The sequence below is a fragment of the Bos mutus genome, chromosome 3 (assembly GCF_027580195.1).
Source record: "Bos mutus isolate GX-2022 chromosome 3, NWIPB_WYAK_1.1, whole genome shotgun sequence".
Classification (NCBI taxonomy): Eukaryota; Metazoa; Chordata; class Mammalia; order Artiodactyla; family Bovidae; genus Bos; species Bos mutus.
In genome coordinates, this window is record NC_091619.1 from 106,143,025 (window position 1) to 106,170,469 (window position 27,445).

A 27,445-nucleotide genomic window follows, 5' to 3' on the forward strand; every position below is an offset into this window, starting at 1 on the left:
TATAGAGAATCTTTTTTCAGATTCTTTTCCTTTATAAGTTATTACAATATAATGAGTATAGTTTCCTGTGCTATAGAGTAGGTTCCTCATTGGTTATTTATATTATATATAGTAGTGCCTGTATATTAATCCTAGACTCCTAGTTTATTCCTTGCCCTCTGCTCCCTTTGGTAATCGTAAATTTGTTTTCTGTGTCTGAAAACACAGAATAATCATCTTCCAGACCTCAGCTTTGTTCCTCCTCCTCCGTTTCTACCGCCAGCCAGGTGTCTGTTCTGGCTCGTTTGTGCCCTTAATGCTTGTCTGTCTAAAGGGCAATAGGGAGCCACTGAAAGGTTTTTACCCAGAAGGTGACACATTTGTTTTCTAAAAACAAATCATCCTGGCACCACCTTGGATAATGGATTAAATGGAGCTAAGGATAGAAACAGGAGGCTGTTGGAATGTCTCCAAAAATGAGAGCCTGGATGAATGAGGGAGGTGGCAGACAAAAGAAAACAGATTTTCGAGCTCTGCTTGAGTCAAGTCCACAGGACTTGGTTTTGGATCGGATTAAGGGGGTGAAGAAGGGTGAGGCCGGTACAAAGGTTTCTGACTCGAGTAATTCCGCGGACACTAAAAGTCATTCACTGATAAGACTTCTGAGAAGTCTTATTTTGGACACGGTGAATCTGCAGTGCAGAAATGCGGCCGGCACCTAGGGCAGAGGCCAGCCCTCGGGTCCTGCTGGCAGGGGCGCGCTGAGCCCACTGGCGGGAGCTCTAGGGGTTGCCCAGCGCGCCTCCGGAAGCCGCGCGCGCAGGCGCAGTGTGGCGGCGGGCGCCCCCTGGCGGGCGGTGGCGCGAAGGGACCGCCCCCAGCCTAGCGCTGCTGCCGCCGCCGACCGCCTCAGCCCAACATGGCGATGCACAACAAGGCGGCGCCGCCACAGATCCCCGACACCCGGCGGGAGCTGGCGGAGCTTGTGAAGCGGAAGCAGGAGCTGGCGGTGAGGGCCGGCACAGGGGGTGCCGGGGTGGGGGCCCCCGCTCTTGCCCCCGTCTCCGGGTCCGGGCCCAGCCGCTTCGGGCCGTTCGTTACTCCCCGGGCGCAGCGCGGCGGCTGGGAGTCCGCCGGCCTGAGGACGGCTGCGCGTTGCGCGGCCCGCCGGCGCCTCGGCTTCCCGGTCGGGCGGATCTGGAGCCGGGAGCCGGGGGCGGGGCGCGGAGCGGGGGAGGGGGAGGGAGGCTAGGCCGGCGGAGGCGTGGAGGGAGGGTGGCGCCGCGGGTGGGGGCTTCCGTGTGGGAGCCCTGCGGCGGCGAGGGTCCGCGAGCTCTGCGGGCTGGATGAGGGCGGGCGGCTCCGGGCTCTTGGAGCGATTGGGCAGCAAGCGTGCCGGCAGGGTGGAGGAGATCGGCTCGGGCTTGGCTGTGGGCTCTGGGGAGGTTGGGTAGGAGACGGATGTGGGAGGGGAGACCCACACATCCATTCTGACCTTTCGAGGATGGAGGGGCGTTAATGTCTTTGCGGGGAATAGGAGTAGATCAGTTGGATGGGGCTTTTGATGGGCAGGCGTGGGATGTATTCGGGGACTTCTTAGATGACAGGTGAGGGAGAGCAGACTCAGTCTAGGAAATTAGGAATTGTGACACGCGCCTGGGGCCCCTTGCTTTCTGGTGGCTAAGCCCTCCCTCCCCTTGCGTTTTTGGCTTGAGCACCGGGAGGCGCATCTTACCTGAAGCTGCCCTTCCAGGTTTCCATAGCAACCGGCAGCCCAGCGCAGGCAGCCTTTCGGAGCTTACAGGGAGGGGAAGCTGGAAGGCTGCTCACCCTTCCCTCTCCCGTAGCGGTATCTTCTGTGCGTGGGAGTGGCGACTGCTTACCTTCTTTCTCCGCGGAGTTTCTTGACAGCTGGGTTTCCACGAAGCCTCTGAGTATATGCAGACTTTTGCCTGGGTGTACATTTTTCTGGGGACAGAGTCTATTTCATTTTATTCTTAAAGGCACCCAGCAAGACAGGTCTAGACCGTCTTGTCTGAAACAGCCTGCCCCTGCCCATGTCATCCCTCTCTCCAGAAGGCTGACGCGGTGTCGTTTAACTTGAATTTCTAAGCCTGTTACCAGGATGTCAGGTTGGTCCGACTTAATGCTTGCATGTAAAAGGCATCAACTGCTTCCTTGTCTTTCACCCCAGGAAACACTGGCAAACTTGGAGAGACAGATCTATGCTTTTGAAGGAAGCTACCTGGAAGACACGCAGATGTATGGCAACATTATTCGTGGCTGGGATCGGTATCTGACCAACCAAAAGTGAGTGACAGAGGCCTGTAGTGTTGCTTTGTGCCCTAGTAATGTTTGCATATGGGGCTTCCCTGGTGGCTCAATGGTAAAGACCCTGCCTGCCAGTGCAGGAGATGTGGGTTTCTTCCCTGGGTCAGGAGGATTCCCTGCAGGAGGATTCCCTGCAGAAGGAAATGCCAACCCACTCTAGTATTCTTACCTGGAAGATCCCATGGACAGAGGAGCCTGGTGGGCTGCAGTCCATGGGGTCTCAAAGTATCTGACACGACTTGCGACTAAACAACAACAACAACTATATTTGTGATTGGGACTATGATGTCCTTGGTAGTAGCTTTGGAGGGAAGCAGTAGTAAGGTGGGGGGGGGACAGAGGTCTGCATTTGAGCTTGGTCTCTGGTTCAGCCCCTGCCTCACTGAGTAACCCTGGACAAATCCTACACAGTAGGGGAAGTCTGGCCGATGGTACAGGGTTGTGTGAGGCTTAAATGGAATACAGCATATAATATTTTATATACCAGCATGCCTCTTGCTATTTTGTATATTTTAATCAGTCAAGAGTTCCACCTTCACAGGATTTGCCCTACCTATATGCCAACTGTGCCATGGTTTATTTAGTAATGTTATTCTTAAAAATGTTCTAATTTTTTTTGAAAATTTTCAAATTTAGAGAAAAATTGAAAGACTAGTTCATGATCTCTTGATACCCTTCACCGATCACCAGTTGTTAGCTTGCTGCCACATTTGCTTTCTCTCCTCTTTCTGTAATTTATAAGCACACACCTCTATGCAGGCATGCCTGTTAGTCGCTCAGTGGTGTCCAACTCTTTGTGACCCCATGGACTATATAGCCTGCCAGACTCCTCTGTCCACGGGATTCTTCAGGCAAGAATACTAGAGTAGGTAGTCATTACCTTCTCCAGGGGATCTTCCTGACCCAGGGATCAAACCCGGGTCTCCTGAATTGCAGGCAGATTCTTTACCATCTGAGCCAAAAGGGAAGCCCATACATCCCCATATCTATACTTAAAATTTAAAAAAAAAATTTTTTTTTGAAACAATTATAGATACATAGGCAAAAAACAATACACAGAGGTTCCATATAGCCTTCACTCAGTTTTCCCCAGTGGTTGGGTTTTCTGTAACCATATAGTACGATGGTAAAGCCAGGAAACTGACATTGGTACAATGTGTATGTTTAGTTCTGTCGTTTTATCACGTGGGTAGCTTCCTGTAACCACCACTGCAGTCAAGATACAGAACTGTTCTGTCACCACAAAGATCTCCCTCGCGCCACCCCTCTGTAGTTGTATCTCCCCTTTCTTCCACATAGGTGTATATATACTTTTTGCTAAACCATTCAAAAGTTAAAAGCCGATCTTGGACACTTTGTCCCTAATTGTGTCAGCAGATACCTCCTAAGAATAAGAACATCTTTCTTAACCACAATTAGGCCTAGAAAATTAGCGCTATGTTAATAGTATTATCTAATATACAGTCTTTACTCGTACTTCCCCTAATGGCCCCCAAAATGCACTGCTAGCTTGTTTTCAACCAGGTGGTGCTTGTGCATTGCATTTGGCTGTTATGTGTCTTTAGTCTCTTAATTTAAGATCTTCCCAACCTTTTCACGGAGAAGGCGATGGCACCCCACTCCAGTACTTGTGCCTGGAAAATCCCGTGGATGGAGGAGCCTGGTGGGCTGCAGTCCATGGGGTCGCTGAGGGTCAGACACGACTGAGCGACTTCACTTTCACTTTTCACTTTCATGCATTGGAGAAGGAAATGGCAACCCACTCCAGTGTTCTTGCCTGGAGAATCCCAGGGATGGGGGAGCCTGGTGGGCTGCCATCTGTGGGGTCGCACAGAGTCGGACACGACTGAAGCGACTTAACAGCATCAGCAGCAACATTTTCATTGGTGAGCTTGTTTATGACATTATCTTGTAGAATGTACAAATTCTAGGTTTTTCTTGTTGTGCCTTCATGAGGGATCCTTTAAATATTTTTGGCAAAAGTGTTGCATTACTGATTGTGTACCTCTTGTTTACCTCCAAGTTGTTTTTTCTTTTTTTGACTGCCCCATGGCATATGTCGGATCTTAGTTCCCTGACCAGGGATCGAACCTGTGCCCCTGCAGTGGAAGCGTGGAGTTTTAACCACTGGACCACCAGGGGAGTCCTTGCTTACCTTTGTGTTATCAGACAGCTCAAAACAACAGATTGCCCCATTGTTGGTGCTGCTAAGTTTGATTCTTTAATTTCACAATTGCAAAAGTAATTTTTTTCTCTTCATAATTAACAATTTCAGAGGTTGTACTTTTTTAGAAGTGTGAATATGCTACTCCCCCGATTTTTGTCACTGGTTTTAATGTCCATTGTTGATTCTTATCTAACCAGTTATTATAATGGAGGTTGCAAAATGATGATTCTAATTTTACTGTTCCTTTTACATTTGTTGCTAGCATTCCGAAAGAAGAGTTGTCCCTTTTTATCTTCTTTCCCTTTCATTCTGTCTCTCTCTCTTTAGAATCCTTGTAGATGCATGGATTTAAAAACAAAACAAAACCCAAAAAACCCCCAGTGTATTGGGGTCTAGTAACTGTCACTTTTTTACGCCAGAGGTTTATTTTGTTATTTAGTATAAATTCATTTATTGAAATCTATACAAAGAAGTACATAAATCATGAATTTACAACCCACTGACTTTTCACACCCCAGCACACCCATCATCGTTGTTTTTGATGCTTGTTAGTCACTCAGTGGTGTTCAACTCTGCGACTCTATGGACTGTCGCCTGCCAGGCGCCTCTGTCCATGGGATTCTCCAGGCAGCAGTGCTAGAGTGGGTGGCCATTCCCTTCTCCAGGGGATCTTCCCGACCCAGGGATCGAACCTCGGTCTCCCACATTGCAGGTAGATTCTTTACCAGCCGAGCCACCAGGAAAGCTTAAATTGTCCCAGAAGTGGCCGGAGGGAGCCCCCCAGCTGATTGCTTTGACATGACCCTGCGTTCTGAGCACTTGGTTGTTTGCTGTCCCTTTGTACTCTTCTTGTCCCAGGCCTGGCATCAGTCATTTCTCTGAGGACCCCTGGTTCTTTCCTTAAATTTTTTAAATTCAGGTTATTAAACAGAGATACTTCATAGCACTAGTCTGTGCTAGATGTTTTTAATAATAGGCATTAAAATAAATACATATTAAATACATGAAAATGACTCTGAACCTAAAGCTAAAGTAATCCCATGTGTCACAGTGGATCACATATCATACATTGGAAAACACTGCTATGTATGTAGGCATTCAGCATGAATGTCATTTTGGTCAATCCAAGTGGTGTGGAGGTGTTTCCGTAATGAACTCCATAATTAAAACAAAAAAAGACTTCCTTGTGTTTGTCCTGGGGCGTCCTCAGCTTGAGCCATAGGAGTAGCTTGGTGCTTACAATGAGTTTCTTGTGTGTGTTTTAGAAACTCCAATAGCAAAAACGATAGAAGGAACCGGAAGTTTAAGGAAGCAGAGCGGCTCTTCAGTAAATCCTCAGTTACTTCAGCAGCTGTAAGTGAGGTGGGGTAGGGGGAGGATCTTTCTGTGGCCCATTGTTAAGGGAGCCCTCAGTTAAATTTCTGTGAGTTTTCCCTTTCCCGTCTGTCTGTGAGTAGGGTGTCTCTTTCCTTTCTGTCTGTGAGTGCTCTCCTGAGACCTGTAATAATTTTTTTGGTAACTGGTAGTTTTTTCTTTTAGGCAGTGAGTGCTTTGGCAGGAGTTCAGGACCAGCTCATTGAAAAGAGTAAGTTTATTTATTTATTTATTTTTTTACTTTTTCATCAATTTATATTTGAGCCTCCATCACTCCTATATTTAACTTCTGTCCAACTGTGTATCTGAAGACTGCATGTCTTTCTCTTGCCTCTTTCTGGAAGTTAGGAGCCCTTTTGGATATCCTTAATCATGTCTTTCTCTGGTGGAAGAAACTACCGTATCCTTCCTGCCTTTTCAGTCACATGAAGATTGACTTTAGCTGCTCAAAGACACAGAAATGTGTTTTCACTCCTGTTAAGTTTTAGGAAATTTTTTTTCTTAGTTACAAATAACCCTTTTATCATCCAACATTTCAGACATATCTAATAAACCCCCATGTACCCAATTTAATCATTCTTAGGAAATTCTGATACTATGACAGGAATGTACCTGTGTGTTCTTAAATTTAAAATGGAGAGCAGATTGTATTTACTTTGTAGAGAAACGTATCGTTCTGTGTACTTAAGCCATACAGTCTGACTCCTTTCTAATTTCTCGTAATGAGACTAGGAGCTGCAGGTTTGCCTTTCTGCACCAGACTCTAGGTAGCTGGACTGGATGCTCTCCCTGTGGGTCAGGTCACTCTGAAACTCACCCTGCTTTCTGTACTGGGGCTGGGTACTTTGCCATGGCATGTCTTGTTGTGGGATCCAGTTGTTTTGTTTGCATTAGGGCAGTGGTTTGAGGAAAATGGATTTTGGTAGTTTGGGAATTAGAACTACTCAGTGACTTCTGTTATTATTTCTGTATACAGATTTCTGAGTTTTTAGCCTCGTCCCTAACTCATTTCCCTGAGCTTTAGTCATGCATTTCTAGAAAATTCTAGAAAATGTCTTCTAGATATTTCCACACAGTCAGATTCATTTTGTCTAAAACTGAGCTGTGCCGTTTTCTTCAAAGTGTGTCTGCCCAATTATTTTGTTAGAGTATTCTGTTCTCCCGCCTTCAAAACTTGGTATGTGGCTTTGACTCCTTTCTACCAACGTCATCAGTTGGACTAAGTCCTTTTTTTTCTTTTCCCTTTACTATGACTGTCAGAATGGTTTGCTTTGCCTTTCAGTCTTTTTTTCCATGGTATAAAATCTCTCCCTTGTCCCCAAATTTTTGTATAACAGATTCTGTGGAATGACTCCTGTGTTCTTGATCTTTGGTCAATGGAGGAAACAACCTTTTCTCTTAGAATTTGTACTTTTATGTCTTCATATCTCAAGGATTTTGGAGTTTTATATTTTGGGCATTTGTTTTTAAACTGTTTTGAAATTTTTCCTCAAGCATGCATTGCTTTTGTTTCCTTTGGCTTCTTATGTACCTGCACTAGGAAGAGAATGGATTAGCATAGTCCCAAAGGGGAATTGTGTCCTAATTAGTGAAGCATTGTATATTTTTGTTAAAAGAATAAAGTAAAACAATAATGAAAAACAAAATAGGCAGATTTTATCTAGTTCTCCTGTAAAAGGATCAGCAGTCTCCCTTGTCTGTTTTCCTGGGCTTCTCTGAAGCTTTCATCACAGCAAACCCCTCCGGCATCCACGTCATTGCGCAGGTAAGTGATGCTTGAGCACTGTTCTCCATGTCTTCCTTTCTGCCTTTTAACGTTTCACGTTGTTCTGAAGCCACTGCCTCAGACTGTTCAGTAGCTAGTCCGTTAAGTAGAGTGTCTCATTTGTAGGTTTATTAAACTTAAAGTCTGATGTTACTTGCTCTAAGAATGAGTTGCTCAGTTTTATGTCAGTGAGAGGCAAACGCGTGTGTCTTTTCATGGTGGCAGCATTAGTCGACTGACGCCTTACTGTTGTGCCCTGAGATATTGTAACCCAGTTCTCTTGCTGTCCCTTGCCTTCTGCTTCCATGAGCTGAGGAAGAAAACGATTATTACTTTGTGGTCTCATTTTGTACTTTCAGATCAGATCAGATCAGTCGCTCAGTCGTGTCCGATTCTTTGCGACCCCATGAATTGCAGCACGCCAGGCCTCCCTGTCCATCACCAACTCCCGGAGTTCACTCAGACTCACGGCCATCGAGTCAGTGATGCCATCCAGCCATCTCATCCTCTGTCGTCCCCTTCTCCTCCTGCCCCCAATCCCTCCCAGCATCAGAGTCTTTTCCAATGAGTCAACTCTTCGCATGAGGTGGCCAAAGTACTGGAGTTTCAGCTTTAGCATCATTCCTTCCAAAGAAATCCCAGGGCTGATCTCCTTCAGAATGGACTGGTTGGATCTCCTTGCAGTCCAAGGGACTCTCAAGAGTCTTCTCCAACACCACAGTTCAAAAGCATCAATTCTTCGGCGCTTGGCCTTCTTCACAGTCCAACTCTCACATCCATACATGACCACAGGAAAAACCATAGCCTTGACTAGACGAACCTTTGTTGGCAGAGTAACGTCTCTGCTTTTGAATATGCTATCTAGGTTGGTCATAACTTTTCCTTCCAAGGAGTAAGCGTCTTTTAATTTCATGGCTGCAGTCACCATCTGTAGTGATTTTGGAGCCCAGAAAAATAAAGTCTGACACTGTTTCCACTGTTTCCCCATCTATTTTCCATGAAGTGGTGGGACCGGATGCCATGATCTTCATTTTCTGAATGTTGAGCTTTAAGCCAACTTTTTCACTCTCCACTTTCACTTTCATCAAGAGGCTTTTGAGTTCCTCTTCACTTTCTGCCATAAGGGTGGAACCGTGATTAATCTGGTTTCCCTAGCTCCCGTCCCTCTTATAAACTGCTTCTAGCCTAAAAATCCTAAGACATAGGTTGGCACAGAGAATGCAGTGCATATTAGTTGTTTGGTGTTACTTCCCTGTTGTAAAATTCAGGATGACTTCCTCTCTTATCTCCTTCTAGCAGCTCTTTTACTGCACATAACCTTGACTGATTGTTTGGAGTTTGACTTGTGTGTTTGTAGATCTCAAACATGTTGAGATTTGAACACTTACTTGTGTTGACGAAGGAAACGAAACACTTTACTTTGCATTATCTCATTTAATCTAAAGCTACTCCTTGAGGATACGCATAGATTATCAGTTCCTTGAAAGTAGGGAACATGGCTGTAGCCCCCAGTGTCTAGCTCAATATCTTAATCATAAGAGATACTCTACGCATGAGAGATAGAATTCCTGTTTTACAGATGAGAAAACAGGTTCAGAAAGGTTAAGCAACAAATCAGTTCTCTTAACATCAGCTTGTATCGTCCCCTTAGATTAGATCTCCCAGTCTGATAGTTATGACTTCTCTCGTCACTTCCCAGGCTCTCGGTTTAAGAGGTGGTGTTTGATTTATTTGTTTCGAGTACACCTTGTGTCTTCTCACCTCTGTGCTTTGGCTTGTGCTCTGTTTCGTAGTTATTTTGGCCTCTCAATTCTATCAAGATCCAGTGTCAATTCCACGCCTGCAGTGAAGCTTTTCCAGAATAATCCACTCTTTCTTCCTCTGACTCCCATAATACTTAGTATCCATATCAACCATTTAGAACATCACTTAGTGCCTGGGTTCTCAGTTCTTAGGGCTTTGATTTGATGAAGGCAGCTCTGTATGTGTTTGCACGTGTGTGGGGGTACATGTGTACCGGCTTTATAGAATATGACCAACTCATGCATCCATTGACTCAGAACTCCCATAGCAACTGCTATACTATGCTATACTCCCAAATGAGTCAGCAGTTGATTTTGCTCCCGAATGCATTTGAATAGAACTGCAACATAGATAAAATTTGCCATATCTAATTTGCCTTTTTCTTACTTGTCTCCCACCTTTTTAGTTAAACTTTCTCTCCCCTGTGCCCAGCCCCTCCTCCACTAATCCCATATCCCTTCTTTCATACTGGGATCCCAAGTTTTCTTTTTTTTTTTAAATTTTATTTTTAATTGGAGGATAATTATTTTACAGTGTTGCGATGGTTTCTGCCATACATCACCGTGCATCAGCCATAGGTGCACCACATCCTCTCCCACTCAGCTCCCTCCCCATCCCTCCCCTCTAGGTTATCGCAGGGCACTGGATCCAAAGTGTTTCTGCGACCGCATGGCCTGTCAGCCTGTCGTCTCCGCAGCCAGCCCTCCACCACGTGCGTGTTCTGTGATGATGGTTTTGCTGTTCCTACTTGTGGCTGCGCTGGGTCTTTGCTGTGGTGCACAGGCTGTCTCTCGCTTTGGAGAGTGGGCTTCTCTCGTTCTGGCACTCGGGCTCTCGAGGGCGTGGGCTCAGTAGTTGTGGTGTGCGGGCTTTTCTAGTTGCGGCGTGCTGGCTTAGTCGACCCACTGCATAGACAAGTGTGGATTCTTAACCACTAGACCTCCAGGGAAGTCCCGGGAGATGATAAATTTTTACTTGGATAAATAGAATTGGGTAATGGAGAGAAAGACTGTCCTGACCACACTTCTCCATCTTACACTCATCTTTTTATATTTCATTAGATTTTTTTTTTGGACCTCCCTGGTGGCTCAGACGGTAAGGAATCTGCCTACAAAGCACAAGACCTGGGTTTGATCCCTGGGTCGGGAAGATCCCCTGGAGAAGGGAATGGCCACCCACTCCAGTATTCTTGCCTGGAGAATTCTGTGGACAGAGGAGTCTGGCGGGTTACAGTGGGGTCGCAAAGAGTCAGATGCAACTGAGCTGGAAAAATAACACGTTCTCATTATAAGTCAGGCTGTTCAGAGGTGAATGTGAAAAAGGTTATTTATTTCCTGAGGTAGCCAGCATTAACAGCTTGGTTTTAATCTAACATATATTTCTGGACATAATCACACACACACAGAGCTGGAGGTTTTTTTTTGTTGTTGTTAATAGAGATAGTGGATCGGTGCATACTGTCTGCTTTTTACTGTTTTGTCACACATGGCCCTGCCAGTTCAATACACACACTGAGAACAGTGTTGAGTTGTGATTAAAGAGTGTGATTTGGACTCAAGCCATCTGGTTTGAATCCCAGCTCTACAGCTTCTGAGCTGTGTGACTCTAGGCAGGTTCCTTAACCTCTCCAGCCTTCCATTCCTTTCTCTGTAAAATGGACGTCGTAACCATAGAGCTTTTGTGAGGGTTCCGTGTATTAATATATTTAAAGTGTGTGCAACAGTACCTGGCTTACAGTAAGGGCCGTCATGTCAGCTATTGTTCGTGTCTTATATTCTTTGTCTTTTTTTTTTTTTTTTTGGCCATGCCATGTGGCATGTGGGATCTAGGGAAGTCCCATAAGATTTCTTTTTTTTTGGCTGTACTGCTCGACATGTGGAACTTCCCCAACCAGAGATGGAACCCATGCCCTCTGCAGTGTAAGCATGGAGTCTTAACCACTGGACCACCAGGGAGGTCCTAGCATCTTGCATTCTTTTAAAAAGCTGAAAAATACCTGCTAGTCTGGTTGTGCCTCCTCTGTTGATGAATATTCCCATCATCTCTGTTTTCCCCACTGTGAATGGTGTCACAGTAAACATCCTTGTACCCATATACTTTTTTATAATGCAGTTTTAATTTCTGTATGATAGTATCCCAGAAGTGGCATTACTGTGTCAGAGTGATATTCATAAATATAGTACAGTTACTGTCCGTGGCATAAGGGGCAAGGTGTATGTGGTCTTTGTCCCCTTTCCTGGCACCGAGCTCCTAAAACTCTTGGATGCTCCAGAATATAAAGAATGACTAGTATGCAAAAGAGCAGTCAGAGAGCTTCAGATGGGGCTGATTCCCTGAAAGACCAATCCTTGATCAGAAGCTTGGAACTTTGAACCTTATCCCTGAAACCTCCAGGGAGGGCTGAGTTTGAGATTGGAGATTGAGTTAATTAATCATACCTGCATAGTGAATGGAAAAGGAAATGGCAACCCACTCCAGTATTCTAGCCTAGAAAATCCCATGAACAGAGGAGGCTGATGGGCTGCAGTCTATGGGGTCACAAAGAATTGGACATGGCTGAGCGACTGACCGTGCATAGTGAAACCTTTGTGAAAACCCCTAAACAATGGAGTTACCGTTGGTGAACACGATGCGACACTGGACAGGTTCCCAACCCAGACAAGGCAAGGAACTCTGCGCCCCTTCCCATGCCTGGTCCTGTGTGCGTCGTCCTTTGGCCTGTTTCTGACTTGTATCCTTTATAATTAACCAGTGACAGGAAGTAGTGTTCCTGAGTTTTGCGAGCTATTCTAGTGAATCATCGACCTCGGATTTATAGCTGGTCTGTTGGAGGAATGGGAGGCCCAGGACTTGTGTCCAAAGTAGGGAGCACTCTTATGGGACTGAGCCCTTAAACTGTCGGGTCTGCCCTGACTTCAGTAGTTAGGGTCAGAATTAAGTTGAATTGTTGGTATCTAGGGAATCAAAGAATTGGTTGTTGGTGTTGGGAAACAACCCTGGACTTACCAAAAAGAATCTTGTCATTCCCATTCTTAAAGGCATACCTTGGGAGAAATCACTGGGATAAAATAAAAGAGAAAAAGATCATTTTATTATTACTCTTTATTAGAGTAAATTTTCAATCTACACAAATAGAGACAAAATAATGAATGCCTGTGTACCTGTCACACTGCCTCCCGACCATCACACCACAGCTCGTCCTGTCTCATCCACGCCCTGCCTGCCCTCAGCTCCACCCCCTGTATCATGCTGAAAGTCTCAGAAATCTACGCCTGTTTCTTGTGTACCCTTCACCATGTATCTCCTAATGATCATTTTTAAATTGTGGTGAGAACACTAAACATAAGATCCACAGATGTTTTAAGTGCACAGCGTGGTGTCGTTAACTGTGCAGGGTCGCACTGCCGATCTCTCATCAAAGAAGGACACCCCACTCACCGCCTCCCCCAGCCACCAGTGCCCACCGTTCTGCTCTCTGCCTCTGTGGGTTTGACTGTTTTGGATTCCTCATAAAAGTGAATCATGCAGTATTCGCTTTCCTGTGACTGGCTTATTTCATTTAGCGTGATTCCTCCAGGTTCATCCATGTTGTGGCATATGACAGGATTCCTTCTTTTTAAGGCTGAATACTGTATTCCATTGTTATGACTTTACCCAGTCATCTGTTGATGGACATTTAAGTTGTATCCACGTCTGGGCTATTGAATGATGCTGCAGTGAACACAATGAGAGTGAAAAAGCTGTAAAACTCAACATTCAGAAAACTAAGATCATGGCACCTGGTTCCATTACTTTATGGCAAATAGATGGGGAAACAATGGAAACAGTGACAGACTTTATTTTTGGGGGCTCCAAAATCACTGCAGATAGTGACTACAGCCATGAAATTAAAAGACACTTGCTCCTTGGAAGAAAAGCTATGACCAACCTAGATGGCATATTAAAAAGCAAAGATATTACTTTGCCAACAAAGGCCTATCGTTTTTCCACTAGTCATGTATGGATGTGAGAGTTGGACTATGAAGAAAGCTGAGCACCAAAGAATTGATGCTTTTAAACGGTGGTGTTGGAGAAGACTCTTGAGAGTCGCTTGGACTGCAAGGAGATCCAACCAGTCAATCCTAAAGGAAATCAGTCCTGAATATTCATTGGAAGGACTGATGCTGAAGCTGAAACTCCAATACTTTTTCTACCTGATGTGAAGAACTGACTCATTGGAAAAGACCCTGATGCTGGGAAAGATTGAAGGTGGGAGAAGAAGGGGACAACAGAGGAAGAGATGGTTGGATGGCATCATGGACTCGATGGACATGAGTATGAGCAAGCTCCAGGAGTTGGTGATAGACAGGGAAGCCTGGTGTGCTGCAGTCCATGGTGTCGCAAAGAGTCGGACACAACTGAGTGACTGAACTGAACCGCAGTGAACACGGGAGCACAGATACCTCTTCAAGATCCTGATTCAGTTCTTTTGGATAAATACTCATACGTAGGATTACTGGATCATATGGTACTTATATAAACGGTAGACCGTTTCTACTGTAATTACACTTTAAAACCCCTAAACACAGCATGTATTCAGTTCAGTTCAGTCCAGTCGCTCAGTCGTGTCTGACTCTTTGCGACTCATGAATCACAGCATGCCAGGCCTCCCTGTCCATCACCAACTCCCAGAGTTCACTCAAACTCATGTCCATCGAGTCGGTGATGCCATCCAGCCATCTCATCCTCTGTCATCCCCTTCTCCTCCTGCTCCCAATCCCTCCAAGCATCAGGGTCTTTTCCAGTGAGTCAACTCTTCGCATGAGGTGGCCAAAGTATTGGAGTTTCAGCTTCAGCATCAGTCCTTCCAATGAACACCCAGGACTGATATGCTTTAGACTAGACTGGTTGGATCTCCTTGCAGTCCAAGGGACTCTCAACAGTCTTCTCCAACACCACAGTTCAAAAGCATCAATTCTTCAGCGTTCAGCTTTCTTCACAGTCCAACTCTCACATCCATATATGACCACAGGAAAAACCATAGCCTTGATTAGATGGACCTTTGTTGGCAAAGTAATGTCTCTGCTTTTCAGTATGCTGTCTAGGTTGGTCATAACTTTGCTCGTACTGCATTTGTTTATTTGTTTAGTTTGGGCTGCATTGGGTCTTTGTTGTTTGCACGCGCTTCCTCTAGTTGCAGTAAGCAGGGGCTACTCTTCATTGCTGTGCACAGGTTTCTCACTGGGGTGTCTTCTCTTGTTGCGGAACGCTGGCTCTAGATTCTCGGGTTCAGTAGTTTGGTACCGGCATGGGCTTAGTTGTCCTATGGCATGTGGAATCTTCCCGGACCAGGGGTCCAACCTGTGCCCCCCTGCATTGGCAGGTGGATTCTTAATCAACCAGAGAAGTCCTGCATCTCTTTAATGCTGAATAGTACAGGCATACTTTGTTTTATTGCACTTTGCAGATACTGCACTTTTTACACGTTGAACATTTGTGGCCACCCTGTGTGGTCAGATGATGGTTTAACATTGTTTAGTAGTAAAATATCAAATTGGCAACATCCGCTGGATCATGGAAAAAGCAAGAGAGTTCCAGAAAAACATCTACTTTTGCTTTATTGACTACGCCAAAGCCTTGGACTGTGTGGATCACAGCAAACTGTGGAAAATTCTTCAAGAGTTGGAAATAACAGACCACCTGACCTGCCTCCTGAGAAATCTTTATGCAGGTCAGGAAGCAACAGCTAGAACTGGACATGGAAAAACAGACTGGTTCCAAATCAGGAAAGGAGTATGTCAAGGCTGTGTACTGTCACCCTGCTTATTTAACTTATATGCAGAGTACATCATGAGAAATGCTGGGCTGGATGAAGCACAAGCTGGAATCAGGATTGCTGGGAGAAATATCAATAACCTCAGATACACAAATGACACCACCCTTACGGCAGAAAGCGAAGAAGAACTAAAGAGCCTCTTGTTGAAAGTGAAAGAGGAGAGTGAAAAAGTTGGCTTAAAGCTCAACATTCAGAAAACTAAGATCATGGCATCTGGTCCCATCACTTCATGGCAAATAGATGGGGAAACAGTGACAGACTAGTTTTCTGGGCTCCAAAATCCCTACAGATGGTGACTGCAGCCATGAAATTAAAAGACGCTTGCTCCTTGGAAGAAAAGGTATGACCAACCTAGACAGCGTATTCAAAAGCAGGGACACTACTTTGCCAACAGAGGTCCGTCTAGTCAAGGCTGTGGTTCTTCCAGTGGTCATGTGTGGAGTTGGACTATATAGTGAGGGCTGGACTATAGAGAAAGCTGAGCAACGAAGAATTGATGCTTTTGACTGTGCTGTTGGAGAAGACTCTTGAGAGTCCCATGAACTGCAAGGAGATCCAGCCAGTCAATCCTAAAGGAAATCAGTCCTGAATATTTATTGGAAGGACTGATGCTGAAGCTGAAGCTCCAATACTTTGGCCACCTGATGTGAAGAACTGACTCATTGGAAAAGACCCTGATGCTGGGAAAGATTGAAGGCGGGAGGAGAAGGGGACCACAGAGGATGAGATGGTTGGATGGCATCACCACCTCGATGGACATGAGTTTGAGCAAGCTCTGGGAGTTGGTGATGGACAGGGAAGCCTGGCATGCTGCAGTTCATGGGGTTGCAAAGAGTTGGACACGACTGAGCCACTGAACTGGACTAATTTTTAAATTAAGACATGTACATTTCTTTAGACATAATGCTGTTGCACACTTAATAGACTACAGTATAGTATAAATATAACTTATATGTACTGGGAAACCAAGAAATTTGTGTAACTCTCATTATTTTGATGCTTGCTCTGTTGTGGTGGTCTGGAACCAAATCCACAAGGTATGCCTGTATTCCATTGTATGGATATCAGATCAGATCAGATCAGTCGCTCAGTTGTGTCCGACTCTTTGCGACCCCATGAATTGCAGCACGCCAGGCCTCCCTGTCCATCACCAACTCCCAGAGTTCACTCAGACTCACGGCCATCGAGTCAGTGATGCCATCCAGCCATCTCATCCTCTGTCGTCCCCTTCTCCTCTTACCCCCAATCCCTCCCAGCATCAGAGTCTTTTCCAATGAGTCAACTCTTTGCATGAGGTGGCCAAAGTACTGGAGTTTCAGCTTTAGCATCATTCCTTCCAAAGAAATCCCAGGGCTGATCTCCTTCAGAATGGACTGGTTGGATCTCCTTGCAGTCCAAGGGACTCTCAAGAGTCTTCTCCAACACCACAGTTCAAAAGCATCAATTCTTCGGCGCTTGGCCTTCTTCACAGTCCAACTCTCACATCCATACATGACCACAGGAAAAACCATAGCCTTGACTAGACGAACCTTTGTTGGCAAAGTAATGTCTCTGCTTTTGAATATGCTGTCTAGGTTGGTCATAACTTTCCTTCCACGGAGTAAGCGTCTTTTAATTTCATGGCTGCAGTCACCATCTGTAGTGATTTTGGAGCCCAGAAAAATAAGTCTGACACTGTTTCCACTGTTTCCCCATCTATTTCCCATGAAGTGGTGGGACCGGATGCCATGGTCTTCATTTTCTGAATGTTGAGCTTTAAGCCAACTTTTTCACTCTCCACTTTCACTTTCATCAAGATATGCAGATGACACCACGCTTATGGCAGAAAGTGAAGAGGAACTTCTTCACTGACCTTTTCCAGTCCTGTGACCACTGCTGAGTTTTCCAAATTTGCTGGAAATGTATGGATATACCATTTTTATTTATTTATGCATTTATCAGTTGACGGACTTTTGCATGCTTAGTTGCTCGGTCTTGTCCATCATCCCACTGACTGTAGCCCACCAGGCTCCTCTGTCCATGGAATTTCCTAGGCAAGAATACTGGAGTGGGTTGCCATTTCCTTCTCCAGAGGATCTTCCCAACCCAGGGATTGAACCCATGTCTCCTGTGTCTCCTGCACTGCATGTGGGTTCTTTACCCACTGAGCCATCAGGGACGCCCACGGTGAATCGTGCTTCTGTGAACATTTATGACCAGTTTTGTGTGAACGTGTTACCATCTCTGTTGAATATGTTCTCAGGTGTAAAGTTGCTGGTGGTTTGTTAACTCAGTGTTTAACCTTTTGAGGTGTTTTCCAAGGTGAGGGTGCAAGTTTACATTCCCATCAGCCCCATTGGAAGGTTCCAGTTTCTCCACATGCTCACCAGCACCTGTTACTGTTTTCTGCTATAGCCACCCTAGTGTTCGGAAGGGTTACCTCCTTGTAGTTTAGTTTTGCATTTCCCTAATGACTGATGATGTTGAGCGTCCTTTCCTGTGCACCTTGGCCATTTGTATATCTTCTTTTGAGAACTATCCAAATCCATTGCTGATGTTTTAAATTTTGTTTGTCTTCCTGAGTTCTAAGAATTCTTTAATATATATTCTAGATACAAGTCTTTATCAGATATATGATTTGCAAATACATTTTCTCCTGTTCTGTGGGTTGTGTGTGTGTGTGTTTAGGTGGCACTGGTTTATAAGTGTGGTATGAACACACCATATTCTGACGTGTGTGTGCACTGCAGCGTGCTCACTACCAGTTTCGTTTCCACGTGTGACCGTGTGCTTGGCCCCGTGTGCCCACTTTGCCCCTGCCCCACTGCTGTGGGCTGTGTTTTTACTTTTGGGGTGTGATTTTCAGTTCAAGAGTTGTATATAAATGATATAGTTCACTTTCCTTATTTTTTCTTTTGTTATGCTTGGTTTTGTGGTCTTATCTAAGAACCATTGCCTAATCCAGTGAGTTCTAAGAGTTTTACAGCTTCTACATTTGAGTCTCTGGTCCAGTCTGAGTTAATTTTTATATATGGTGTGAGATACTGTTCCAACATCATTCTTTTTTGTGTGGATATCCAGTTATCTCAACACCATTTGTCAAAAAGACTGTTCTTTTTTCATTGAATTGTCTTGTCATTTGTTGAAAATCAGTTGACCACAAATGTAAGGATTTATATCTGGACTCTGAATTCTGTTCTCTTGACCTGTTTGTCTGGTCTTAGGCCAATACCACACAGTCTTGGTTACTGTAGCTTTGTGTAGTAAGTTTTGAAGTTCTTGTGCTGATTTTTTATAAATTCCACTTTGATTTCAGGACAGGATTGGTTAGTATACTTTTTCTAGCTTAATGGTGTTAGAGCTCCCTCTTCTGTTTCCATAAAGTGTTCAAAGGCAGGGATTCGTCACTGCTGAGATCTGCTTCGATTTCTCCCTTCTGCTTTTTGGGGACTACCGCTTTGTTTTAGCTCTAATATCCTTGTGCTACTCAATTTGAAATCTCTTCCTAGAAGTTTATATTACAAAGACGTAACAAGAAGAAAGCTAATCCTTCGTTCTGCTGTTCACCTAACTCCTTTTGCAAATTTTTAAAAACAGGTAATGTACACATATTTGGGATTCTTCCTCAGTTCAGTGAAGTGATAGTCTTCTCCTCCTCTGTCCTTTTATATTAAGTTTCAAGGAGTTCCTTTCAGGAAGAAAAAGTGTACCTTTACCAAAGTATGTGTAGTTTTTCTTAAAAACATGTATTTATACAAATTGTTCTTGATTTGCTTATTTAATGTATCTGAGGGATATTTTAAAATTGGGAATATGTATCAACTGAAAGGTATTATTACCACTTTTAAAATAATATTCTTAAGGCGTCTCAGAGTAACTTCAGTGGTGGAGCTCTTCTCCTCCTTGACCCTTTTTCTTCATGGAAAGTCAAGATTCCTGTGTAGTTTGGCAAGGAACCAGGGCCAGCTGTAGGATCTTTTCCCAAGGTCATCTCTCACCTCCTGAAGACTTATATACTGTTTTTGATAATGCTTCTTGTGTAATTATTACTCCCATTAGTGTATTCTGTGTTTCAGTAACTGCTATGTAGCGAGGTTATCTTGTGTGGTACAGTCTCTCAGCTGTCCTTAAATCTGCTGCCTCTGGTTACACTGTTTCAGATTACAAGTTTTTCAGCACTCTGGTAACTTTGATGCTTTGACTGTATGTATCTTTTGCCACCTCATGTGAAGAGTTGACTCATTAGAAAAGACTGAAGCTGGGAGGGATTGGGGGCAGGAGGAGAAGGGGCCCAAAAGAGGATGAGATGGCTGGATGGCATCACCGACTCGATGGACGTGAGTTTGGATGAACTCCGGGAGTTTGTGATGGACAGGGTGGCCTGGCGTGCTGCGATTCATGGGGTCGCAAAGAGTTGGACACAACTGAGTGACTGAACTGAACTGAACTGAACTGATCTTCCTGTCAGTTGGAATATATGGTCCTTGAGGGTAGTACTATATATTTTAGTGCTCGAAAATTCTTTTCTGGACTGATGGACAAACTGCCTGTCCATCAGTCCATCAGTACTGATGATGCTTTGGGGGCCTTGTGTTTCTTCCCTCCAGGGGAGCCAGGAAGTGGGACGGAAAGTGACACTTCTCCAGACTTCCACAATCAGGAAAACGAGCCCAACCAGGAGGACCCTGAGGATCTGGATGGATCTGTGCAGGGAGTGAAACCACAGAAGGCTGCTTCTTCCACCTCCACAGGGAGTCATCACAGCAGCCATAAAAAGCGAAAGAATAAAAACCGGCACAGGTCAGTGGCAGGGACCACCCTTCCCCAACCCCTGCACTTCTGCCCTGTCCCCAGCCACTTAGAGCTTCCACTGACCATTGCCGTGAAGGGTCTTTACTGGAATAAACGTTCTTCAGGATTGGTGTGGTCTTTCTGTTGCTGATGGGAAGAAACTCATTTGGTCTTAATGAAGCAGGCTAATTTTTCTCTAAGGAAGGAGTTGGTGGGCGTTAGAGTAACTGTGAAGGGAGACATCCTGCTTACTGCTTCTAGTGTGAAAAGTGAAAGTCGCTCAGTTGTATCTGACTCTTTGCAACTCCATGGACTGTAGCCTGCCAGGCTGCTCTGTCCATGGAATTCTCCAGGCAAGAATACTGGAGTGGGTTGCCATTCCCTTCTCTAGGGGATCTTCCAGACCATAAAACTTTTGTTTAGTCAGATGAATTTGAAATCCTTTCAGAGGAGGTAAAGGGAACTAGAAGCGGAATCTGTGTACTGGCAAAGTGCCACTCGCTTGTGGCAAGCTGTGTGCACGCGTGCTCAGTCACTTCAGTCGTGTCCAACTCTTTGGGACCCTGTGGACTGCAGCCCCCCAGGCTCCTCTGTCCGTGGAATTCTCTAGGCAAGAATACTGGAGTGGGTTGCCATGCCCTCCTCCAGGGCGTCTTCCTGGCCCAGGGATTGAACCTGTGTCTCTTGTGTCTCCTGCATCGGTAGACGGGTTCTTTACCGCTGCCGCCACCTGGGAAGCCTGTGGGGAGCTGCAGGATGAGCTAAGTCTTTTGCCTCCTAGTCCTGATCCTGCCTACCCTTATTCCCTGGAGGATGGAGAGAATGAGCTGATGTGCCTTTTTACTTTTTAAATACAAGGTTTGTGATTGCTTATCTTCACAAATTGCTGATTTGAGTGCCAGAGAACAATATAAAGGCTGTAATTTACAAGAGCGCCTTCCTAGATAATGTTTGTTCACCGTGCTTTTTTGTAGTGCCTAATGAGCTAGGAATCACACCAGTGGACAGAGAGGTCAGGTGTTACCCAGAGAGGATTTCAGCGTTCACTCTGCTTGGGGTTGTATGGTAGTGCCGGGGTCTCTTAGCTCAGGTAATCTGAAGCCGTCCAGTTGCAGTCAGAGAGGGAAATTCTTAGTTTTTCCAGGAAGGAATCTTGTCCTGGCCTCAAACCTTCTTCTGGGAGGTATGAAAACCAGACATCCAACAGGCTGGCTTTTGTCCTGCTCCTCTTAGGAGCCTGCATGCTGAGGAGATGCGAGGGGATGTGCAAGGAATGGGTGGGGTCCCCTGCCTTTCAGCTTGCCTCTGGTCTGAGCTCTCCTGTAGAACATGCCCTCACGCACCCAGGGCATTACAGTCGTTAGCTCAATGGATGTGGCAAGCAGGGATGATATAGAATTAACTCTTACCAGGTTTAAGCCTCCTTGGCATCAGCTGAGGCTTTAATTCTTTGAAGAGTCTTTCTTGTCATTGGTGTGGTTTTAGATGCAGGAGTATATCCAGATAGTGACTGAGGACTGCAACTGAACATTTTTATGCAAACCAAACATCACCAGGCCAATCTTGTAAGCATAGTAAGAGAGAGCAAAAATTGCATCGTGTTGTCTCCCCCTTTTTTTTCTTAAGTAAGGCTACAGGTTATTTGATTACTATGACAGGACCGATGCCAGTTTATCATGAATAGCAGAGAGCCATACTCTTTAAAGTATTTTTTTTTTTAATTGTCAAGATAAAAAGGTTATGCTCTGTGTTGCTTTCGTTAAGTTTACTTCAGTGTCATTTTAAATGTAACAATTTATTTTCCTATTTCAGAGTATCTAGAGGAGGGGATAAATTCCTTGAAAGTTTCTGGGACATTTCTTTTTCCATTCCTGGTATATAATAAGACTCTCTATAGCTGTTGTGTATTTCAGGTTATACCTTATTTTCCTTAATGATACAAACAGCTGATAAAAAGGAATTAGACATCGAACTTAACTTTCTCCTTGTGGATTGCTAGTAGATTTCCATAGGAATAGCTTTTCCTGCCTTTCTTCTCCTGGCCTTAGGAGCTAACTCCTTCCAGAAAAATACTAGGATTTAAAAAGATCTTCGGTGGTAGTTATTGCCTTCACAGTGGGGCTTTTTGTTTCGAAAGCAGAATCCTTTTGTCATCCCCCTGGTTTAGTATCTGGCTGGATTTCTCTGTGGGCCTTAGGGACGACTCACCTGCCCCAAGGGAAGAGAATGGAATTGATTTCCCTTCTTTCTGGAGAAAACACGTTTAGCACACCTTCTCAGATTCCTGCCATCTTTAGTGTGGAATTGTGTCTGGCCCAACCCCCTCACCCCTGACCAGTGTCTTCGCTGGTCCCACAGATGGGGGTGGGGGTGGGGAGCACTTTGTCTACACGTTTGTGATTCTGCTCCCAGTGCAGTATTGTTTCTCCTCCAGTGTTCCACGCTCCATATTGTCCGATAAAAGTCGATGGTAAATTACTTCAATAAAGGTATGAATACCCGCCATGTGCAAGGCTTTATTTAGTGATGAGTAAACAAAGTGGAAATAAATAGGTACCTTAGCAAAAGAAATAACTTTTATTTGACCTTTTCAAGAATATGAAAATCTATCGAATAATCTTTAGCATTCATAAATTGATCACAGGATTCTAAATTCTTATGCTTTACATGATATCGGAACAGTAAATCCTAGTGTGTTTAAAGAAGAAAGTTGAAATTACAACCTCTAGCTGCTCTGACAGGTTTTTACTACTGTACCAAGCTCTAGAATTCTAGTAGTTTATGAAGTTTTCATTAAGTAGGTACAGTCTACTTCTTTAGTTTCTGATCAAAGTTAGACTGAAAGTTAAATTTCTGACAGTTCCTGGTGTGTACACTTACTGTATACTTTTCCCAAATGTCTTAAGTGAAACTGTTGCATAAAGGATGTTGAAGTTAAGCTTTATTCTAGCTTTGTTCCTGCAAACATTAGCTAGGAGGAAATAACAGCCGTTTTGCATATTGCTTTACCATCTGTCTACAGCCTGCAAGGTTCTGGAGCCAGCTAAGGACGGGTGTCGTGCCCCTGATTAATGTCTTCTTTGGAGGTCTGCCCCAGCCCATGGTCCTGTAGCAGAGATGGCCCAGAGTGGCTCCTCTGGGCTTCTCCCAGCTAGACTCCTGTGGCCTGGGTGCTTGTAGATGGCGGCTTCCCTGCAGACTTTGGTGTTCCGTAATAGTAGTGCTGATGTAAACAGTTCACTTGCCTTCCACCGTTTCAGGGGCAGGGTAATGTGGCTCTATGATTTACGGAATAAGACTCTGATTCGACCCTTGGCTTCTAGCATGAATGCTGGGAAAAGTAATACTGTGTTTGGACACAAATATAAAACCTGAGTTAGAAATTACAAAATGTTTTTTATCTCCAGAAATTTATGATGTTTTAATCTTTCATTTTAGCGAAAGTACATTATACTGAGTTGTTGGTACTGTCTTCAAAGCACCTTTCATTATGTGACTAAACCCTTCTTTCTCTGTTTCTTCTAATCCCCTGTTTATTTTTCATTACAATTAAATATTTAAAAATTTCTAACTCTCAATCTAGCAGCTAATAGAAGGCCTGTAGGTATCTATAGTTTTCTAATGAAATAACTTTTCTTATTATAGTCTTTTCTTCTGATATGAAATCCACTGAAGGAAGGGAGTCTCCCAACCCCAGAATCTTTGGTGCTTTGATGTTTTAAACTTTGTGGCTTAAGATTCTTAAAACTGATATTATTTCTACAAACTTGCTAGGGTGGCTAATCAACTAATTTATTCAGTTAGTACATTTATTAACGTCTATTGCTTTCTTCCTTTCAAATGCTGCCCTCAGCCCGTCTGGCATGTTTGATTATGACTTTGAGTAAGTTTGATTTGAACTAGTCTTTGTGCTGTGTGTCTAGTGTGTAGAGACCAGTATGCCTTTTTGAGACCTTTCTAACCCCTAGTTTATCTGTTTAATTATAGGTATGTATATTAGGTTAGGCTGGGAAGTTTTTTTAAAAACAAAAACGTGATGGAGGTAACATTTTTTAATAAGTTAAGCAAAGTTAAGTAAACTTCACTTTTATGCATTTCGATTTCTTGAAAAATAAGATAACCTTTACTTTAATCATATTTAAATTGATGTCCCGGCTTTGCTTCATAAGGAGGTTAATAGTTTAAGATCTTGATATTTTGCTGTGGGAAGATTTAAAAATTGAAATGTGTTTAATTTCTTTTGTGTTTCACATCCAGAAATACAAACTCCTAGTCTCTTTTCTGTTCTTAATTACTCTGTGTCTCAGACAGCGATGTAGTTGCAGAACTAGTATATTAACGTAGAGCATGTCCTCTTAATCCAAGCCCTTTAACGTGTCATTTTGGAATAATTTCTAAAAATTGTATGGCTTTCATAACGGCTGTTGTCTGTTTCTTTTTGAGTCATCTAAGTTTACCTTGTGGCAAGAGTATCTGCTCATGTTTTTAATCAATACTTGCTCAGTAATATCTGGGTAAACAACTAAATGTGACTTAGTCTAATGAAGAATGTGGGTTTTACTTAACCAAATAGTCTTTGTTATAGCTTGTGCCCTATGCAGTAGCTGGTTCTTGGACCCTTTTTCTGTAAATTAAAATGCAAATATCTCTTTTATCTTTCCCATCACAGGATTGATCTGAAGTTAAACAAAAAACCACGAGCTGTAAGTATCAGCCAGACCATTTCATAGAGGCTGGTAAATTTTGAAAATGGTTAGAAAGATGTATTTGCCTTCTTGAATGTTCCTAATCTGGGGTCACAGTTCTTGTTTTAAAGTCTGGGGTGTCCATCTGGACACAGTTCAACTTTTAGATTGATGTTCTTCTGTTATGTTTTGGAGAGAGAAAGGGTCACTTTTTTTTTTTTTTTTTCCCTCGGGCGAGCGCCCTCCCGCCACCCCTCCTCCCCTCTGGCTCCCTCGCCTCGCGGGGTCACATATTTTTAAGTGAAGAAAAACTACATTTGATTAAATAATCAACTGTTCATACTACTCTTTCTCATATCCTCATCCACCCCACCCCCCGCCATGCCTCTGACTGGTGAGTTCTCAGGTCTGATAAGGAAGAGTTGATACTTCTGTCCCTTTGTGGGACTCAGAAGACAGGCCACTTTCAGATGTGAAATGTCCATTGCATTTGAAACAGAATCTTGATTACAGAACAGTCTCCTGGCAGGGTTGTTGAGAATTTATCAATGTTCTGCTGAGGGTAAATTGGGACTTTCGCTTTTCTCTCTTCAGGACTATTAGAAGACTCATTAGTGCAGATGCTTCCAGGCTGTAGAGCCCTGCTTCCCTCCTCCGACCTCACGAAGATGAGCGTCCTTCACCTGCGTGCGTGGCCATCCACCTCTGCTTTCCCAGGCCCCAGTGCCTGTGACTCTGAGTTGTTTGTTCTGAAATGTGGTGACAAACAAGTCATTTCCATAAGACCGCATTGGGTCATTTACTTTGTGTCATTTTTAGTAACAGAACTGCAGGAAACCACACGACACAGTTATACTCCCAAGTTGCTAACTGTTCATTCCTCCCTTCTCGGAAGGAATGTCTCCCCCCAGCCCCGAACTGGCTGGCACCAGCTTCATCCGTCATGCGCATGGAGAAATGTTCTCTGGGTTTGTTTTATGCTGAATGTAGAACACAGGTCACATTTCAGAGGGAGGCTGTAAATATCTGACGTTTTCTTATTTTGTTTGTGTTTTACCATTTTTCTATTATTGTTTTTACCATCTTATTTGGGGACTTTTTGTAATGCCATTGTACAGCTCATACCTTCCTGCTGACATATCTGATAATCTGTTTTGTGCAGTTGCCAATATTCTTAACTGAATATAATCTGGTTTACCATAAATAGAATGGGGCTTGGCTTTTTGTTTTTCTGCCGAGGGAAGGTAAAGAGTGTTTATTTAATAATTACCTACCTTAAATCTTTCTGAGTTGAAAGCAGTTTCATGTTCAAGGAACAAGAAAAACTGAAAAACATAAGTTTAAATCAACCCTTTTAAAATATTTTTATTCTTTTGTATAAATAAAATTTCACAGGCTTTGACTTCTCATGCTTTACTTTTTTAAAAAAAATTTTAATTGAAGGATAATTGCTTTACAGAATTTTGTGTCATGCTTTACTTTTAAACCTGAGATTGTTTTTTGTTTTTTCACTTATTTATTCATATCATGCCTTATGGAAATTTCTCTTTCCAACTTTTCTCTCTTTGATGATATTTGCCTGGTTAAATATTGCTGTAAAAATCACTAAGGCAAATGGAAGGGCTCCAAATTGTACCCAAAACTGGTAATGCCTGGAGTTCAAGAGCAGAGTAAATGACAGGTTTGTGGAGAGGCCACAACACCAGCAGATGCCCCTCCCTAACGGAGTGGATGGGCCGAGGAACCTGCTGATGGCTGCTACCTGCCTCTGGAGCAGCGGCCGCCCACCTTGGCTACACGTTGGAATCACCTGGCATGCTTAAAAAAACGCTAATGCCTGGGTCCTACCCGCCCCGTAAAGACTCTTGCTTGGGTATAGTCTAATAGTGGAGATATTCTTTTCAAGAGTCCCTGGCATTCTGATAAGAAGTCAAGTTGAGAGCCACTGCATTAGGAGACTGGATTGTTTGATTTAAGTCCTATGTCTAAGGGATAAGCTGTGGGGCCTCAACTTTCCTTTGACTCTATTTAGTCATAGCCCTTTACATACGTCTAAATCTTTGTTAGAAAAAATATGTCCCATTTGTGGTAATATTGGTAGAGTTAAAATGTGGATGGCGGCTATTATCAAGACACATCTACCTTGTCAAATGTGTGCGGAAGCTTTCACTCTTGTTCTCAAATAAACTTTCCTTTTTTGACTCTGTGGCTATTTAGATGTCTTTGCTTATGTCTTTGGTAGTAGAACTTCAGGGATTTTTTTAGGAAATAGTTTCTTATGTATAGATTTTCCAAAAGACACAGATAAACCCCACTAAGCTAAAGACAATGGAAACCAGAAACTTTCTGTATCCTTTTTTTTTTTCTCCCGTTTCTCCTTTCCTAGGAGGAAAAGATGGGATCTCTGTGGTTTCCTTAACCCGGAGGACAGCACGCAGCAAGCCTGAAGATAGTTTTGACTCTTCATAACTTTACATTTGCTAGAGACAGAATAAGTGAGTCACTCAATCCTGTCCGACACTTTGGAACACCATGGACTGGAGCCTGCCAGGCTCCTCTGTCCATGGAATTCTCCAGGCCCGAATACTGGAGTGGGTAGCTGTTCCCTTCTCCAGAGGATCTTCCCACTCCAGCTCTCCCACGTTGCAGGCAGATTCTTTGCCATCTGAGCCACCAGGGGAGCCAGAGATAGAATGCCTACTTTTAAAAAGGTGTATTATTAAGAGCATATCTATGTATAGGAATACCTCTGTATA

General features: G+C 43.9%; 1 protein-coding gene across 4 annotated transcripts; it reads left to right on the forward strand.

Moving 5' to 3' along the window:
* Positions 1-830: 830 nt before the first annotated feature.
* On the forward strand, positions 831-26,890 carry MEAF6 (MYST/Esa1 associated factor 6). 4 transcript variants are annotated; one of them, XM_070368402.1, is made up of 8 exons: positions 831-988; positions 2,174-2,289; positions 5,743-5,830; positions 6,017-6,062; positions 19,821-20,013; positions 23,858-23,887; positions 24,674-24,707; positions 25,284-25,512. In XM_070368402.1, the coding sequence occupies exons 1-8, from the start codon at positions 899-901 to the stop codon at positions 25,290-25,292; spliced, it is 606 nt and encodes a 201-aa protein (XP_070224503.1). In that variant the 5' UTR covers positions 831-898; the 3' UTR covers positions 25,293-25,512. The 4 variants fall into 4 exon arrangements, with proteins under 4 accessions (XP_070224503.1, XP_070224506.1, XP_070224504.1 ...); XM_070368405.1 differs by lacking the exons at positions 23,858-23,887; positions 24,674-24,707; positions 25,284-25,512 and adding exons at positions 22,929-22,931; positions 25,585-26,890; XM_070368403.1 differs by lacking the exon at positions 23,858-23,887.
* The last annotated feature ends 555 nt before the right edge of the window (positions 26,891-27,445 follow it).